This window comes from Microcaecilia unicolor, chromosome 11, assembly GCF_901765095.1.
Source record: "Microcaecilia unicolor chromosome 11, aMicUni1.1, whole genome shotgun sequence".
Classification (NCBI taxonomy): Eukaryota; Metazoa; Chordata; class Amphibia; order Gymnophiona; family Siphonopidae; genus Microcaecilia; species Microcaecilia unicolor.
The window spans coordinates 59,652,318-59,670,632 of NC_044041.1; the positions used below are offsets into that span (position 1 = coordinate 59,652,318).

At 45.0% G+C, this 18,315-nt stretch overlaps 1 protein-coding gene across 1 annotated transcript; it reads left to right on the forward strand.

Annotated features, from left to right (window-relative positions):
* The first annotated feature begins 4,864 nt into the window (after positions 1-4,864).
* On the forward strand, positions 4,865-16,222 carry LOC115479947 (glutathione S-transferase theta-1-like). The gene is made up of 5 exons (XM_030218285.1): positions 4,865-5,000; positions 7,216-7,303; positions 9,069-9,219; positions 12,509-12,685; positions 15,755-16,222. The coding sequence occupies exons 1-5, from the start codon at positions 4,886-4,888 to the stop codon at positions 15,962-15,964; spliced, it is 741 nt and encodes a 246-aa protein (XP_030074145.1). The 5' UTR covers positions 4,865-4,885; the 3' UTR covers positions 15,965-16,222.
* The last annotated feature ends 2,093 nt before the right edge of the window (positions 16,223-18,315 follow it).

The following is an 18,315-nucleotide window of genomic DNA, read 5'->3' on the forward strand; positions in this document are numbered from 1 at the left end:
CTTACAATCTAATTAGCACAAACAAGAGATAAGGGAGTATTAAAGTGAGGATGATAAAATAAGGGTTCTGAACAAGTAAATAAGGGTTAGGAGTTAAAAGCAACATCAAAAAGGTGAGCTTTTAGCTTAGATTTGAAGACAGACAGAGATGGAGTTTGACGTACCGGCTCAGGAAGTCTATTCCAGGCATGCATATGGTGTAGCAAGAGTTAGCAGTGGAGGAGAAGGATGCAGATAAGAGAGATTTACCCAGTGAACGGAGTTCCCGGGGACGAATGTAGGGAAAGATGAGAGTGGAGAGGTACTGAGGAGCTGTAGAGTGAATGCACTTGTAAGTCAATAAGAGGAGTTTGAACTGTATGTGGAAATGGATAGGAAGCCAGTAAAGTGACTTGAGGAGAGGGCTAATATGAGCATAATGACACTGGTGGAATATTAGTCGTGCAGCAGAATTTTGAACAGATTGAAGAGGAGAGAGATGGCTAAGTGGGAGACCTGTGAGAAGCAAGTTGCAATAGTCTAAGCGAAAGGTGATAAGAGTGTGGATGAGGGTTCTGGTAGTGTGCTCAGAAAGGAAAGGGCAAATTCTGGTGAGTGTGAGTTCCCCAGTCTGCACCTGCATACCTGCTAAGATACTTGAGAACTGGTAGAAGCTATTGTTGGTCTATGCACTGAAAGCTGGGGCAAGGGTAGCCATCAGGCCCCTTTCCCTCATTAACAAGAAACTCAACTAAATCCAGGGAACCAGATGCCATCAGAAGTATCTGCATCAGTCATGTCATACTGAATCACTGCTCTTTGTAGATGACTAGTTAATAAGGCTGAGTTACTCCTGGGATCACACTTATAAACACCCCTACTAATCTCTTCCAGAGGCAGACCTAGGCTCAAACTTCTGGTACCCCATCTCAATTGCTTGCTTTTCCTTCTGACTTTCCAACAAATGTATTTATATATTTACTTAGGTTATAAGCAGCTTCTCTAGGAAAAGGCTCTGGGGCAGTTTACAACAGTTTGCAAGAACCAAACCAGCAAACCAAAGCAAATAGAACAGTTAATCATAAGCCACTGTAATCTATCATTCATAAAGCTTTAATTGGCAAAGCTTTGGGTGTGTTTCAGCTGCACTGAAGTTATCGACCTTCACCTACAATCAGAAGGATGGTACATTTTATGTGTTCCTTCGATCCATCTTGCACAAATGACTGAAACCTTATCGCCTTCTTTGTAGCAGGACCTGTGCTCTAGACTGCTTCACCTATTGAATTTAGAGCTGTAGGTCTCTTTTTTTTTTTAATGTTTATAAAGGAATTGAAGCACACCTATTCAGTTTAGCCTTTCCTTCCATTTAAATTAATACATCTGATAAAGGGAGTGGTGTTTATTTGTTTTGTTTTTGGGGGGGGGGGTCAGGATGAGTTTGAGAATGGAGTTGTGATTTTTGTTGTGTTTTTATTGATTTTACTGTTATTTTAATGCTGTCTTGTTTAAAACTGAATATGCATGTACTTACATTAGCTGCTTAGAATTTAAAAGTGGCTATCCCATGGGTGTAGCCAGACCTTGCAGTGGGAGGGGGCCAGAGCTCAAGGTGGGGGGCAATTTTGGTCTGCCACCCTGCTGCTACCGCCCACCCTGCCAATCACCCTGCCACTCCATCCCCACCCACTGCTGCAGCAAATACCTTGGCTGGTGAGGGTCCACAACCCCCTCCAGCTGAAGCCTTTTCTAGCGCCGGTCTCCAGCTAAGGGCTCATGAGCTAAGGGCTCTTCTTAATAAGCAGCGGTAAGCCCAACTTGGGCTTACTGCTCGCTATTTAGGAAGTACCGCCGGGCTGCATTTAGGAAGTACCGCCAGGCTACCGCAGCAGCCCAGCGGTACTTCCCACCCCTACTGTGCCATCATTTCCGGTGCTACACAAATTTGTAGCTCCGGATACTACCCTGTGGTAATCAGGCAGTGCCGCCGGGATAGCGCAGGAGCCCTTACTGCTACCTCAATGGGTGGCGGTAAGGGCTCCCCCCCAAAAAAAATGGCCGTGCAGCAAGTGCTTTACTTGCCGCCCGGCCATTTCCTGAAGGAAAGTGAAACTGGCCCTTTTACCAGCTGTGATAAAAGGGGGCCTTGGCGCACGTGTAAAACACATGTTGATGCCAACGCAGGCCCCCTTTTGCTGCAGCTTGGTAAAAGGGGGCCTAAAACCCTTCATCTTCCCAAACACTGCTTTGTGAATTACCATCACCGCATTGCAGAGGTGTAGCTAGGTGGGGTGCAAAGGGAGCAGCTGCACCCCTAAATGGATTTTGAATAAAATAGTGCCTATGCAGATCAGCCCTTCAGCCTTGCACTGGCGCCTATTTTACAAAAGATCTGCTCCCCCCCCCCCCCCCCCCGAGTTAAAATCTGGCTACATGTCTGCCGCATTGTACCCCCTACTGCTCTTAAGTCTGTGTTTTGCTTTCACTTGATTATGTTTCTGTTTCCTGTTATGGTCTACTGCCTGTCTCCCCATACAATGTACTAATTTAAACTAATCCAGTTGTAAACACACTGAACCCTGATAAGGGGCTTTTAGCGGTATATAAGACCTAATTTGAATTGATAAGTATGTGTATCAATTAAATTCAAACTCAAATCTTGAAGTTCTTGAAAAGTAGATTGTCTACTGCTGTGTTAATAGGTAATTCTTTGTATGGTGGGCGTGTGTGTTGGTCTGCATTCTACTTATGAGATTACATTGTCTATGCCTGTAAATTCAGGAAAGTGTTCATTGAGTAATCATGACATTTTTTAAGTGGGTTATGCGAAGGGAGAAAGTTGAGCCAGATCCTCATATGTCTAAACAAATTAGCGCTTTACAAACAGTGTTGCATGAGATTGCACCCTGTCCAATTAATGAGAAATTTACAGATGGGTGTAGAACGATTACGTATATATAAAACAAATTTGAAACTTATTTGAAAGCATACAGTGTAAAGAGTAAAGAGAAGCAAAGGAATTTAATTATGTGGTTGAGTCTGAACACATTGAAAGCTTTAGGAAATGAGATGGGAAATTTACAGTGTGCTCTAGACAAGCATGCTAGTGAGCTCAAAAGAATATCTGGAGAGGCAGAAACATTATTATATATGAACACATGCCTCAGAAGACAAAATGCGCAACTAATAAATGAGATAGAAGAACAGGCTACTGCTTTAGCTCAAGCTGAAACTGCTGTACTGTAAGTAAGTCACTGCTTGATGTATCTTGCTTAAGATGTAAAAAGACGAAGCGGTGCAAAGAAAAGCTACAAAAATGGTATGGAATTTGCGTTGCAAACCGTACAAGGAGAGACTTGCCGACCTGAACATGTATACCTTGGAGGAAAGTAGAAACGGGTGACATGATACAGACGTTCAAATATTTGAAAGGTATTAATGTATTTATTTATTTTATTTATTTATTTGTTTGTTGCATTTGTATCCCACATTTTCCCACCTCTTTGCAGGCTCAATGTAGCTTACAATACATCATGAATAGTGGAAATACATAAGAAAGTATACATTTAGTAATAACAGATGGATTTTGGGTAAGACGGTAATGATAAAACATGATAGTATTTTAACAAGCAAACATAGTAAGAAATATTTAAGAAATATATAAGAATTATATAAGAAAATATACATTAATCCGCAAACAACCTTTTCCAGAGAAGAGAAGGCAGTAGAACTAGAGGACATAAGCTGAAGGGGGGCAGACTCAGGAATAATGTTAGGAAGTATTTTTTTCACAGAGAGGGTGGTGGGTATGTGGAATGCCCTTCCGTGGGAGGTGGTGATGAAAACGGTAATGGAATTCAAACATGCGTGGGATAAACACAAAGGAATCCTGTTTAGAAGGAATGGATCCATGTAATCTTAGCAGAGATTGGGTGGCAACGTCGTTTATGCCCTAACCATGACTGAATAGATATGGATGGGCTTGAGTGTAAATTTTAAGGGCAACATTAGCTTCAGAACTTTTAGTACAAGAAGAGTGCTGGGCAGACTTCTACGGTCTGTGTCCTGGGAATGGCAAGTACAAATGAAACTCGGGTATACATATAAAGTATCACATACCATGTAAAATGAGCTTCTTGTTGGGCAGACTGGATGGACCATTCAGGTCTTTCTGCTGTCATTTACTATGTTATTATGATGTGTGTTCATTAACTAAAGGCTACATTAAATATTTCTTTAGCAAAGGTAGCAACCATTTTTATTTTTTTCTGTCCTTTTTTTTTGTTGTTGTCTCTGCAAATATGGTCACCCTAGCACTGATCAATGCAGAGGTTTTACAACCTTCTCGTTATCCCTGAGTATTGCTGGGTTACAAAGTCCCTGTTAGCCTGTGCCCGGTTTAGGATCATCAATGCACGGGTCAAGAGCTTTTTAACTCCTTCTCTCTCTCCCAGCTTCGGGCACACTGCTGGGTTAGACAGTCCATATTAGCCTCTTCCCAAGTTAGGAGCAAAGGAGGGGTTTTAGAATCTCGTTACTCTCCCTCTCTCCCAGTTTCAGGGCAGGGCTCTGCTGGATTACACAATCCACGTTAGCTTCGTCCCGGCCAGTTTAGCATCAGTGCACGGGTCTTAAAGCTTTGTAACACCCTCCCTCCCTCCCTCTTCTCCCAATTTCGACTCAGCGGTGGTGAGTCTTAGACCAGCCCCTGAGTTTTAGAATCCCTGTTCAGGGTATCTTTGAAAGGAGACAGGTGTCATCACGGTCTTTCCTGATTGGTGGAAAGTTCAGTGGGGCTAAGGGGAAGTGGGGGGGGGGGGGGGGGGGGGGGCAGCCCGGAGTGATATAGTAGTGAGTGAAGGGGCGGGGTCAGTCAGAGCCCGATCTTACTGAAGTTGTCTGCAGAATGACGACGGTGGAGCTCTATCTCGATTTACTCTCGCAGCCCTGTCGTGCTGTCTACCTGTTCGCCAAGAAAACTAACATTCCTTTTCACTTCAGACTGGTGGACCTGATGAAAGGTCAGAGGTGTAGCTAAGATCATGTCCTTCCATGGTCTTAATTTTCCTCCTCCCCCCCCCCCCCCCAGCATTCCGTTCAGTCTCCCTGCTTGCTGCTAAACTTTGGCATCCTCTGATCTAAGGTGGGGGTGCGGGGGTTGCTCCATCCCTTTCTGTTTGCTTTCCGGATTGTAGTAGGATGGGTAGGACTCTAAGGGAAAGAGAATTGGGGAGAGGGGCTCATGGTTACAGGCATCTTTATGCCACTGGGGAGTGACTTGTTTTGTTTTATTTTATTTAACAAAATTTACTAAAGCATTACAAAACAGTGAAAGAATGTCTGTTGCAGATTTATCAGATCCTCTTTAACTATTATATAACCAAACCCTGGAACTGGAAGCACACTTAAAGGTTGGTTTTAAAAGTAGTCCTCAATGAATATGTAGGAACAGATTTGTATGGGTCATTAGCAGGCCAATGCTCAGAACTCTGGCAGTAAGCCAATAGCATTAGCTTGCCAATGCTCAGGAAATGGTATGCAACTTATATGCACACTGTTAAGCGAAAGGAGGAGGACATGTTTGGCACACGTGCAGAACAGTTTTGCAGTAAGTCCAGCTCCTGTGCGCATGCACCAGGCAAACCCAAACCTGAAAAACACATCGGCGTCTGTTTTCTGTGCCTTTAAATATAAACTTTTTAAAAAATGTTTTACTTTTCAGGTCTGTGTTTACATGCAGGAAGCAGGCGCCAATGTGTGCTTTCACTTTTGGGTTTGCTTGGACTCGTGCACCTTTGTTTCTCACTACTGGTGCTTTGGGGCTTGCACGGGCTTCCTTCTGCTTCAAAATGAAAGAAAAACTAGCAGATTTTAAAAGAAAGAAATAATCGTGAAAAATCCTCTCTCCAAAAACCCTAACGCCTGCTCTGAGCTGATGCTCTTTTTTTCATTGCTATGATTGGCTTTGTTTTGTGTGCTGTTCTCTGAGCATTGGGAGGGAATAGGAAATGACTTCATTAACATCTGTTTTATATTAGCATGTTATTTGCGCTAATCTTTGGTGCACACGTCTCCTGCGCTAGAGCCCTCTGAGCATTCTGTGCGCACTAACGCTGGTGCTAGTCCGGCACTAATCGTCTCGCGTTCAGTTTTGAGCATCGGCCTGTAGGGATAGTGAAAAGCAGATATGCTTGCTGCGCCTCACAGGGTTGAGAACTTACTAGGAATAGTCCATTGCAGGCTTATAAGATAAACAGTTAGGAGAAAATATGTTAATTGAAAGGTCAACTCTGAGCCGCAGGGGCCTCAAACTGGTCAGTTCCGGATAGTATTAATAAGAAGTTTTTCTACCAGTAAAACCAAACATTGCTTTTGAATACCATGATTACCCCCAAAACAAACCAAATACAAAAGTGCGAAACCCTTAAGAGAGAACCTTCATTGGCTACTACTCAAGGAACACATTGAATTCAAGATATGCACGATCGTACACAAGATCATTCACGCAGATGCCCCACTTTACATGTCTAACCTAGTGGACCTACCGCCCAGAAACGCCAAGAGATCAGCCCGCAAATTCTTCAATTTGAACTTCCCCAGCTGTAAAGGACTTAAATACAAGCAAGCATACGCCACCACCTTCTCGTACAGAAGCACACAGCTATGGAATGCGTTACCCCCAACCTTAAAAACCATGGACAATCTAAGCAACTTTCGCAAATCCTTGAAGACACATCTCTTCAACAGAGCCTACAAAAAGAACCTCTAAAGACACAAATCACCACACAACCTACCTACACAACTAATTACACCTCCTACATCACCCTATTTAACACCCCCTTCTCTTTCTTCAAATATCTTCGTCCTGCCACCGATTATATCCAATATCCTCTCATGAATATGTCATAATAACACTCTGTAAGCCACATTGAGCCTGCAAATAGGTGGGATAATGTGGGGTACAAATGTAATAAATAAATAAATGATTACCCCCAAAACAAACCTAGTGTGTGCCCCTGCAGCCCATGCAATGAAACTATTTGAAGTGGTTCCTGTGTGGTTGTAAAATGGATTCAGAAGAACTCCACTGAGATCTGGAGTGGTAACTTGCCCTTCTTTAGAAGAAGAGCTGGAGTCAGACCTGTGCTCTTACCAGCTGAATCTCACCCCCCCCCCCCCCCCCATGTGTTTATCTATGCTTGTTACTAATTCTATTTAATTCTTCTTGTTATCCAGGAGAGCAGCTGAATGCCAAGTTCACTAAAGTGAATTTGCTGCAGAAAGTGCCGGCTCTGAAAGATGGAGATTTCACCCTGGCAGAGAGGTAGGGGATGAACAGGCTTATGGGTGTGACTGAGGAGCTGTCCTGCTTTGGAAGTTCAGGGTTTAGCACATAAGAAGTCTGGGAGATTCTGGCAATTGATTACTTTCCTATTTTAAAAATAGGATTTATTTGTTGGGTGCGGGGTTTGAATTGACACATGGAAGGGCATAATCAAAAGGGACGTCATCGTGCCAATTTGGACGTCCTCGCAGAACGTCCCGATCCAGGGGCGGGGAAACCCGTATTTTAAAAACAAGATGGACGTCCATCTTTTGTTTCGATAATACGGTCAGGGACGTCCAAATCCTTAAATTTGGTCGTCCCTAGACTTGGTCGTTTCTGATTTTCGGCGATAATCGAAACCAAGGACGTCCATCTCAGAAACGACCAAATGCAAGCCATTTGGTCATGGGAGGAGACAGCATTTGTAGTGCACCAGTCCCCCTGACATGCCAGGACACCAACCGGGCACCCTAGGGGGCACTGCAGTGGACTTCATAAATTGCTCCAGGTACATAGCTCCCTTACCTTGTGTGCTGAACCCCCCAAAACCCATTACCCACAACTGTACACCACTACCATAGCCCTTACAGGTAAAGGGGGGCACCTAGATGTGAGTACAGTGGGTTTGTGGTGGGTTTTAGAGGGCTCGCTCTTTCCTCCACAAACATAACAGGTGGGGGGGGGGGGGTCTGGGTCCGCCTGCCTGAAGTGCACTGCACCCACTAAAACTGCTCCAGGGACCTGCATACTGCTGTCATGGACCTGCGTATGACATCTGAGGCTGGCATAGAGGCTGGCAATCAATATTTTTAAAGATGTTTTTTGAGGATGGGAGGGGGATAGTGACCACTGGGGGAGAAAGGGGAGGTCATCCCCAATTCTCTCCAGTGGACATCTGGTCATTTTGGGCACCTTTTTGTGCCTTGGTCGTAAGAAAAACACGACCAGGTAAAGTCGTCCAAGTGTTCGTCAGGGACGTCCTTGTTTCTTTCGATTATGGGTCGAGGACGTCCTAGTGTTAGGCACGCCCAAGTCCCACCTTCGCTACACCTCCGACATGCCCCCTTGAACTTTGGCCGTCCCTGCGACGGAAAGCAGTTGGGGACGTCCAAAGTTGGCTTTCGATTATACCGATTTGGATGACCCTGTGAGAAGGTCATCCATCTTCCAATTTGTGTCGAAAGATGGGTGTCCTTCTCTTTCAAAAATAAGCTCGATAGTGTTCCTGGCCTTCTTGGCTTTGCTGCTGGCTTCAGGTTTCCACCAAGTAGTCACTTCTAAGGTGTGGTGCAGTACGCTTCAGTCCCCCAGGTGTGATATTTCTGCGCATTCACAGGAACTCAGGCGCTGAAGAGCTCCTCACTTCAGTGACTAAGTCTTGCACTGGAGGAGTAGCCTAATTGCAGGGGTTCTCAACCTAGTCCTCTGGATAAGTCTAGCCAGTCAGGTTTTCAGCATATCCACAATGAATATACAGGAGAAAGATTTACATACAATGAAGGTCTCTCAGGTGACAAAGCAAAAGCATCCAGTTGGCTACAGAATGTAGAAGCACAGGTCTATGGACAAGTGTACCTGAATGTAACTCACTTTGAGCTACTACTGAAAAAGGTGTGAGCAAAATCCAAATAAATATAAAGTAAGCTGATGTTTGGGTTCTGTGTTTTTCCTGGAATCGCTGTAACTGTTTTGGGGTGAGGAACTCTATGCACAGTCGGGGCCATGTCGGCAGACTCAAACACATGTTCTTCGATCCCTGCAGCGTTGCAATCCTTCTGTATCTGATCTGCAAGTTCAAGATTCCAGACCACTGGTACCCAAGGGAGCCACAGAAACGTGCACAGGTAGATGAGTTCCTCGCCTGGCAGCACAGCACCATCCGACGACATACCAGTCAGTTGTTCTGGTTGAAGGTAGGGAAAAATTCAAATCGTTTATCAAACTTGATATACCACTAAAGTTGCAAAGCAAATCAAAGCAGTTTAGGTTAATAAAACAATAAATGCATTAAACATACAGATATTAAAAAACAAAACTCAAGACAAGGGAACTCCACTATGCGAAAGGAGAGACAATTATCCACACAAGACTGTCTTTCAAAATCAATCCATCCATGCAAAAGGATGAGACCATGCCATCCTTACCGTTATTTCTGTTCCGCATAGGATTGTCAACTAGATCCAGATTCACCCAACAGGGTTGATCCAGTCCTGAGCTTACCCCATTGCATGCAGGGACTTGTGGTTCTCATTTCCCCGTTGGATTCTCTAAGAAAAGCAAGGCTATAAGATCCTGGATGCATTGGGGTAATCCCAGGAGTGGATCAACCCTGTCAGGTGAATCTGGATCCAGTTGACAATAGCATGGACAAATCAAGTTCAGGTATACATATGTTGTATCGCCTCAGACCTTATATAATGAGTTATCTCTTTGAGCAGACTGGATGGACCGTACGTGTCTTTATCTGCTGTCATCTACTATGTTACTATATATGTATATGTAGTTCCGCAGTACAAACTGAAGTGGGTTCCCTTAGAAAAAAGGAGAAGAGTTCACCCAGTTGCTTGACACTGTTGTGAGGGTTAATGGATCAGATAGCCAATCCGTGAGTCAATCCACAGAAAGATGGTGACTATGGTTATGACGAGTCCACACTCTTCTGTTACTTTTAAAACTCAAGGCTATGGACTACCTTGCTAATCAAAGTTCTTCAGTTGATGGGAAACAAATGCAAACTGCAAATAAACTGTTCATTAGAGTCGGTGCAATACCCCAGCTCCAGTGGAAAGACTGTTTGGTGCGGCTGGGCAGATAGAAACTTCACATTGCAACAGCCTAACGGACCACGTTTTGAGAAACTGCTACTACTGAAACAAAACAAGCTTTAGAACAATTTATCTGTTAGGTTTCAAAAGACGATTCACCCCCCACTCCCCCACACACACCGATATTCAGCTGGTGGCAGTCAGCATTTTTTTTAAACACTGATCATCACCGGCAAAATTATCCCCCCCCTCCCCCCCCCCCGATATTCAGCACCGGCAGTGCATATCAGGGATAATTTTGGGCATCCTGGCCACCTGGAGATTATGTGGGTCTAGCCGATGTTCAGCCGGGGCCTCATAACTTTTATGCGGCCCCGACTGAATATCAGGCCAGTCCCAAATAATCTTTTTTAAACCAAGCCCTGTCTCATTCCCTCCCCCTCCCCCAGCCTGCATCAAGAAGACCCACCCTCCAGGCTTACCCTGGTGGTACACGGGGTCATTGGGCAGGAGCATAGCCCCCTTGCTCCTGCCCCTTGCGGCACATCTAAGTTATGCGGGTGCTGGCCCAATATTCAGAGTCGGCACCCACATAGCCAAGCGGCCTTATTTAGGACAGCTCTTGAGCTGATCTAAATGAAGACGCTTAACTATACAGGCATCAGCATTGAATATTAACAGCACCCGCATAACCTGGGGCTCCTCCCCAGTGCTGCCCCCAGCACCGCCCCTGACCTGCCCACTTTTTGGGCGGTCTCAGGGGATATTCAGTTGCACTGTCCTGTTAAGTGCTGCTGAATATCCCTGGTTAGGCAGGAAACTATTTAAGCAGGCGAGAGGCTCCTGCCTGCCTAAATTTCTTTGAATATCGGCCTCAATTTTTGGTTTACTGGCTTACTGATTCAGATTTTCAAATTCATTATACTTAGTGATTTTGATTTGAAATATTTGTCAGTGATTTTACCCAACACTGCACCCACCCTTCCCTTTTTTTTTTACAGTGGCTTCATGGGGCTTTAGTCTGGTTTCTATTTGGTAAAATAAGCATTTTTTTTAAGTATTGAGTAATACGTTGCTTTTTAAGCCCTTCCCCAAAAGGTTTAGTTGAATTATACTTGGTGTGTCCTGCTGTGAAGTACTGCATTTTATATAAATTGTTGTTGCATTATACCAGGGGCATAGCCAGATCTTGCGGTGGGAGGGGACCAGAGCCCAAGGTGGGAGGGGGCACATTTTGGTGTGCCTCACTGCCCCCACCTCCACTGCAATCTCGCCCACTCTCTGCCGCTGCAAATGCCTTTTAACTCCTCACTGGCTTCACGTAATGAGAAAGCTGTTTACACTACCCGGAGAGGGGAATTTTCAGTCGTTTCCACATGTAAAGCAACTGTTTGAAATTCTTTATGCTCTGTGTGGGTAAAAGCAGAGCTGGTGCAAGGTTGGTGAGCATCCTAGGTGAACCTTCAGTTTTACATCACTTAGCTGAAGTCTGCGTCCAGCGCTGGTCTCCGGCGCCACCACATTGTCTGCCCTGCTCTCTCTTCCCCTCACATCCGGCACATTCCTTTTAGTGAAACTGAGCATGCTCAATTTCACTAAAAGGAGCGTGCCGGACGTATGGGGAAGAGAGAGCAGGGCAGGCAATGCGGTGGCGCCGGAGACCGGCGCTGGATGAAGACTTCAGCTGCCAGGGTTTGGAGACCCCCGCCAGCAAAACCAGGAGCCCAGAAGAAATTGGGGGGGCCCAGGCCCCCGTGGTCCCACTTAGCTACGCCGCTGCATTATACCACGACACATCCTCGCGAATGTGCTAAGATCTCAAGAGAAATGTGGTACCTTCTTTTCATCATTTTTGTTTGGATTTCATAGGACTGATTCTTTTTCCATACTGAGTCCTGTAGAGTGGAATAAGGTACCACTGCGGCTAAAGACTGAATCACAGCTATGTAAAAAAAAAAAACAGCTAAGAGACTGTTTTGATTAGCATATTTTGTGCCTACTTGGAACACTGCTGTTCCTTTTTTTGTTTTGCTTTTTTTGTTACATTTGTACCCCGCGCTTTCCCACTCATGGCAGGCTCAATGCGGCTTACATGGGGCAAAGGAGGGTTAAGTGACTTTTGGACACACAGACTTTTACTGCAAGTTATTATTCTTTTTTTTTTTAATCTGTGTCTCTGTGATTCTTGCTGTTTGAAAGTATCATCTGTTTTTTAATTATTATTATTCTGCTTTGGACAAAGGTGGTTTAGAAATAATAAATTCTAATTCCATCTGTGCCTGTGTGATTGTGAGATGAGGAAGTACTGAACTCTGAGAGAGCTAGAGATTATTCTGTAACTGGTCAGATCAGTAGTTGACTACAAAGTCATAAATTCCTAATTTAGATCTTCCAGTGAGCAGGCAAAGAAGTTCTAATCTTGACTTGTCTCCTGCAGGTAATGACTCCCCTATTTGTGGGTCAGCAGGTGCCCCCTGAGAAGATGGAAGCAGCATCCCTTGAAATGAGCACAACCCTGCAGCAGCTTGAGAAGAAGTTCCTGCAGGACAAGCCCTTTATTGTTGGGGAGGAGATTTCCCTGGCAGACCTGGTTGCTTTCACAGAGCTCATACAGGTGAGAGCTAAAGATCTCTTGAAAAATATCTCCAGTCCGCAGTGTTGCATTACCTAAACCTCTGAGCCTAGGTCATGGACCCGCCTCCTCCCCTGCTGGCTGCACTCCGGCACAAAGACTCTGAGCCTGGGTCTCAGACTGCCCCCTGCTGGCTGTGCTGCTGTACCAACACTCTGAACCTGAATGTGAGACCTGCCTCCTGCTACCAGAACTCTAAACCTAGGTCCAGGACCCACCTTGTGCAGCCCTGCTGGCTGTGCCACAGTACTAGGATGCTGAAACAAACTAAAAATAGGCATGAGCCAACAAACAAACACAACAAACCCCAAAGGTATGAAAAAGAGTTGGATAAAATTCAGCGTAGTCTGGTAAGTCACTTTTATTCAAATGAGCCTGATGAAGCTTCAGTGACCAGGATTTTCATTATCCTGTGGCTTCATCAGTGGATTATTATTGGGATACATCTGTCAGATATAATTTTATGCTTGGAGATTGAATAAGGCTACAGGACCATTATTTATACCCCTGAAATGTGGCTGTATTTGGCTCGTTTGAATAAAAGTGATTTTTTTTGTACCATACTGCACTGGACTGTGTGTTTCATCCAACTCTTTATTTTTTTGTACCAGGACTCTGAGCCTGGGTCAAGGATCTGCTTCCTCTTCCCGCGTTGGCTGTGCTGCAGTACCAGAACTGGGGGGCCTCTGTATCCCCCTGTTACAGCGGCATAGCCATTGGGGCCCCCAAAGTCTGCTGGTTTGGCTGGCAGGGGTCCCTAAGCCCTGCCAGCAGATGCTTTTCTGCGGCGATATTTGCCGCTGCGCTGTCTGCCCTGTTTTCCCCCTCCCCCATGCACTTGCTAGTTTTTAGTGAAATTGAGCATGCACAAGCTTTACACATGCTCAATTTCACTAAAAACAAGCATGAGCACCAGGGCAGGAAAGCAGGGCAGGCAGAGCAGTGGCGAATATCACTGCGGGAACGATGCTGGCAGGACTTGGAGATCCCCACCAGCCCAGGTATGTGAGGTTATGGCAGGGATTGAGAGAGGCGGGGAGGTATGGCAAAATGTGGCCCCCTAGACACTTTGGGCTCATGCCCCTTCTCAAAATGAGGTCTGGCTATGCAGTGGCGTTCCTAGGTCGGCTGCCACCCGGGGCGGATCACCACTGCGCACCCCCCCCCCTGTGTGCAGCACGACATCCCCCCGGCGCATCAACACACCCCCTCCCCTGGCACATCAACACCCCCCCCCCCCCCCCGGCACATCAACATACCCTGCATCAACACACACTGCTGGAGGGGTGTTGGGAGCAGCCACGCGGCTGTCGGCTCCGCTGGCTCCCTCTGCCCTGGAACAGGAAGTAACCTGTTCCGGGGCAGAGGGAGCAGGGAACCAGCGGAGCCGACAGGTGTGCGGCTGCTCTCTGCACCCCTCCAGCAGCGTGCACCCGGGGCAGACCGCCCCCACTGCCCCACCCTTGGTATGCCACTGTGGCTATGCCTTTCCCCTGTCAGGTTAAAATGTTGACTGGTTACTAAGTTACTAAGATAGAGTTGCAGGGTGACTGGTTGAAATCAGGCCACATTCTTTCATACTGTAATGAATTTTTCTTTTAATAATCTATTCTTAACCACATTCATTGGACAGTAGTGTAGGTTCTGTGGGCTGTATTCCTACAGTAGGTTCTATGAAGTTTATCCTTGTTGCACATGAATAACCAAAGTGATATAGCCCTTCATTTGACCCCAGCCCTTGCTGAAATCACATTAGAACAGGTTGAAAGAATCCCTGTTTTTGACCAGACTTAAAATATGCTAAAAGCAACACCCTGGTTAGGCTGAAACGATATTAGGACTGGAGCCCTTTAATTAAGCAGCGCTAAAAGTGGCCTCCGCTAGTTTGGGCACGTGAAATTGTCATGCGCTGGGCCATTTTTTTACCACGGTAGTTAAAAAGGCCTTTTTTAAAAATGGGGCGTATGCTAATATTATCGTTTATTTATTTACTATACCGTTACTTATTGCTTTGGCAAAACAGAACGGTTTACATGTTAAAAAAAAAAAATTTAAAAACACACAAAATAACATCTAAGAAATCCAGTAATTGATAGGAAAGCACAGCAAACCAACCATACAAAAGATAATAACAAATAATAAAAACAGTTACACCAAACCTAAAAATTTATAATAATTCAAGCTGTAAATTAGTATCTCGTTTATTTTATCTTTATCCTGTATTATTATCAAATGTATTTTGAAAAAGATATCTTTTTAGGGTTTTACAAAAACGGGTATATGTGTCCTCTAATCTTAATAATTTTGGGAGACCGTTCCAAAGTGAGAGTGATAGAAAAAAGAAGGCTGACTTTCGTGTAGATTCTCATCTAGCCTTCATTGGTGATGGAATTACTAACCTGTTATCTGTAAGCGATCTAAGAGTGCGTATCGGTGCATATGGTATAGTAAGATTAGCTAAGTACGATGGAATTGATAAATGTAACGCTTTATATGTCAGAATGTAGATCTTAAATTTTATTCTGGCTTCAATCGGAAACCAGTGAAGTTGGTATAAAAGTAGTGTAATTCTGTCATATTTCGATGCTCGACAAATACCACGTGCCGCAGTATTAAGAGTAGCGCGCAGCTATTTACTGCCTGAACCCTTACCGCCACATGTTTACTTGGAGGTATGAGCTCACACACTACTCGTGCAATAATGTGACCACGTTGCCGATTACTGCCAGGAACGCCCCCTGCAGTAGAAAATAGAAAATAATTTTCTACTCCAGGAAACTTCACATGCAAACTTCGGAATTGCTGCCAGGCACCTGTGCTACCCCCGGGGTAGGGTTGATTTGGCAACCTATTGTGGCTTAGTAAAAGGGCCCCTTTATGATGAAAGAAAAGTCACTCTTAGCTTGTCACTCTGCTGGCTTTCATTTAACATGTTTGGGTGTAGGACATGGTATTCCCTTCCTGCCCCTGAGAGTGCAGCCTGCCTATGATCTGTCTATGCAGTATGAGGGAGGACCTGCCTACTTACTGCCCTTCTGTCTTCGTCTACAGCCTGTAGAATCTGGAGTTGATATCTTTGCAAATAGGCCAAAGTTGTTGGCATGGCGTGAGAGGGTGGAGGCTTCACTGGGGAAGGAGCTGGTCAAGGAGGCTCATGAGACGCTTCATAAGATGAAGACGCTAAAGACACAGAACATGGATCCACAGGTGGTCGAATATATGAAAAGCAAAGCTCTGAGTATAAGCAGTGGGCGTTTTTAAGCTCTTCCTTCTTCTCCACCCTTTGTGTCCTTTCCCCTGGCTCAGTCCCTTGGCTTCATGCTTGACTGCAATGCTTGGGAGGAGGAGGGAAGGTCATATTAGTTAAGAGTGTCAGGATGGTAATTTCCAAAGGCATGATATAAACACACTCTTTCCTATGAAAATGTGTAATTTAGGCACATACCCTGAATTCTATATAGTGCAACTTGTGTGCGCAAATCCATGCATATTCTGGATTTGTGCACACAGTTAAGCCAGTCAGCACTGATAATTGCCAATTAACAAGCAATTGACACTAATTGGCATTAATTAGAATTTACACATAGTAACATAGTAGATGACGGCAGAGAAAGACCTGCATGGTCCATCCAGTCTGCCCAACAAGATAATTCATAAGTGCTACTTTTTGTGTATACCTGACCTTGATTAGTATCTGCCATTTTCACGGCACAGACTGTAGAAGTCTGCCCAGCACTAGCCCCACCTCCCAACCACCAGCCCCCCCCCCCCCCCCACCGGCTCTGCCACCCAATCTCACGCATAAGCTTATTCTGTAATGTGATGCATGTAAATTCTAAGTCACATAGTTGAAAATGGGGTGTGGAATGGGCGGGTCATGGGCATTTCTAAAATCTATTCGCATTGTTATAGAATACACCTGGTCCACGTCTAATTCAGGTGTCAGCATTTACACCAAGTATTATTTGGCATAACTACCTGTGACTAAATTTAGTTGAGTGGATGGGTGCTCGACGTATTTTATAAGCCACATGGAAATTTAGGCATATTCTATAAAGTATGCCTAGGTGTATTTTTTATAGCACTTTATTTTTTTTTTAGATGTGACGTGTATCATTAATCCATATTGGCTACACAAGTGAAGTGAATTGTTACAAAATGGTTTTATCTATCTATCATGGGGGGAGGGTTGAAAACATTGGGCTAAAAATGTCTTAAGAAGAAAGGTCAGCTGATGTATTGCTGAATGTTGTGAAAATTGTATTGAATTGATGTTCAGGCTGTTGGGGCATAATGTGGTTCTCGAGCCCATTAAAGAAATAAATACATAAAAACGTACTTTCAAAAATTAAAGTGCTTTCACTGGGAAAAAGTCAAGCTGAACAGCAAATGTGCTATGTAAGAAGCAGAGGATGGTTGATACTAACAGTATCCTGTCCTAACAGAGGCACCATCTGCTTTGTGGAATAACTGTTTCAGGTGCAGATCACTTTATTAGCAGAGGGGATCCATAACTTATTACAAATCTCTGCTAGTTCACATCTCAGTTGAGAAATATCCCCAGGCCCAAGCTGTGGACAAGTGGGATTGCAGAAGGAATGTCGAAGCTCCCACAAATGTGAAATAATCAATGCCTTGGGGTCTTGGTATAATCCTTTTTTTCTTCTTACCAGATGTGGGGTCTACTTCAGAAAGATGTGTTTCTGTTCTGTACTTTTGAATAAGGCCCATGGTCTTGCTGTAACTACAACCTATGCTGTCTGGCTCCTCCACCTTTTTACCACCTATAAATTCTCCAGTAAAATGAAGCAGCAACAGCAGCAGCAGCTCAGCAAGTTAAAAACAGATACACCTTTCTTTAGGAATGTAAATATGCACAATGCCAGGAGAGAATCCCTAGTGGTACCACTGTTCAAGGAGCTCAAAGTTAGCCCCTGCTGTGATCCCTTGAACGTTTCTCCTTTTTGGATTCTTTTTTTTTTTTTAAGAGCTTGTGAATGCTCCAGTGCCCAGATGATCAAAAGCAGACGCGGGCACTAAAGGCCAATAGCACCATACTAGCACATTTGCTCCCACCCCATGATCAGAGCCAGTGATCACATGTAACAACAAACTCGCTGGCTCCGACCGCTAATTGCATGTAAATGCAAGCAAACGAGGGTCACCTGCATTCCAAACAAGGGCACTGCTCCCGCTGCAAACCCTATGCTAGCTTGGAGAAATTCCCCACCCAGTGCATCGCCATTTTGCAGGTGGCACTGGAATGAGGAGGGAGTAACACTCCCTCCATCAAAAGTATGGAGGCGGTCGCTAGACAACCAGATTTTCTTCTATCTGGGGGGGGTGCTGGTCGGGGTAAGGGGAGGTCTTTTCTGTTTGAGGGGTGGTCAGGGTAAGGGGGGGCGCTAAACCACCAAGGAGGTCTTTTCTGCCATGGGGGGGCAGGGTGGAGTCATCGGTTCATCTTCCGTCGGGAGGGGTCGTCAGGTCTGGCCAGGTGGGTCTGCTCTGTCAGGGAGGGAGGGGTTCTGGAGGTCCTGCCCCTTGGAATGTTTGACAGGTTCGTGCTTTTTTTTTTTTGGACAGCCTGGACCTTTCAAACAACTTATGTG

Coding starts and splice junctions, on each gene's coding strand:
- LOC115479947 (XM_030218285.1), top strand. CDS start 4,886: ATGACGACGGTGGAGCTCTATCTCGATTTACTCTCGCAGCCCTGTCGT. Junction 9,220..12,508: donor GTCAGTTGTTCTGGTTGAAG/GTAGGGAAAAAT, acceptor TGTCTCCTGCAG/GTAATGACTCCCCTATTTGT. Junction 12,686..15,754: donor CTTTCACAGAGCTCATACAG/GTGAGAGCTAAA, acceptor CTTCGTCTACAG/CCTGTAGAATCTGGAGTTGA.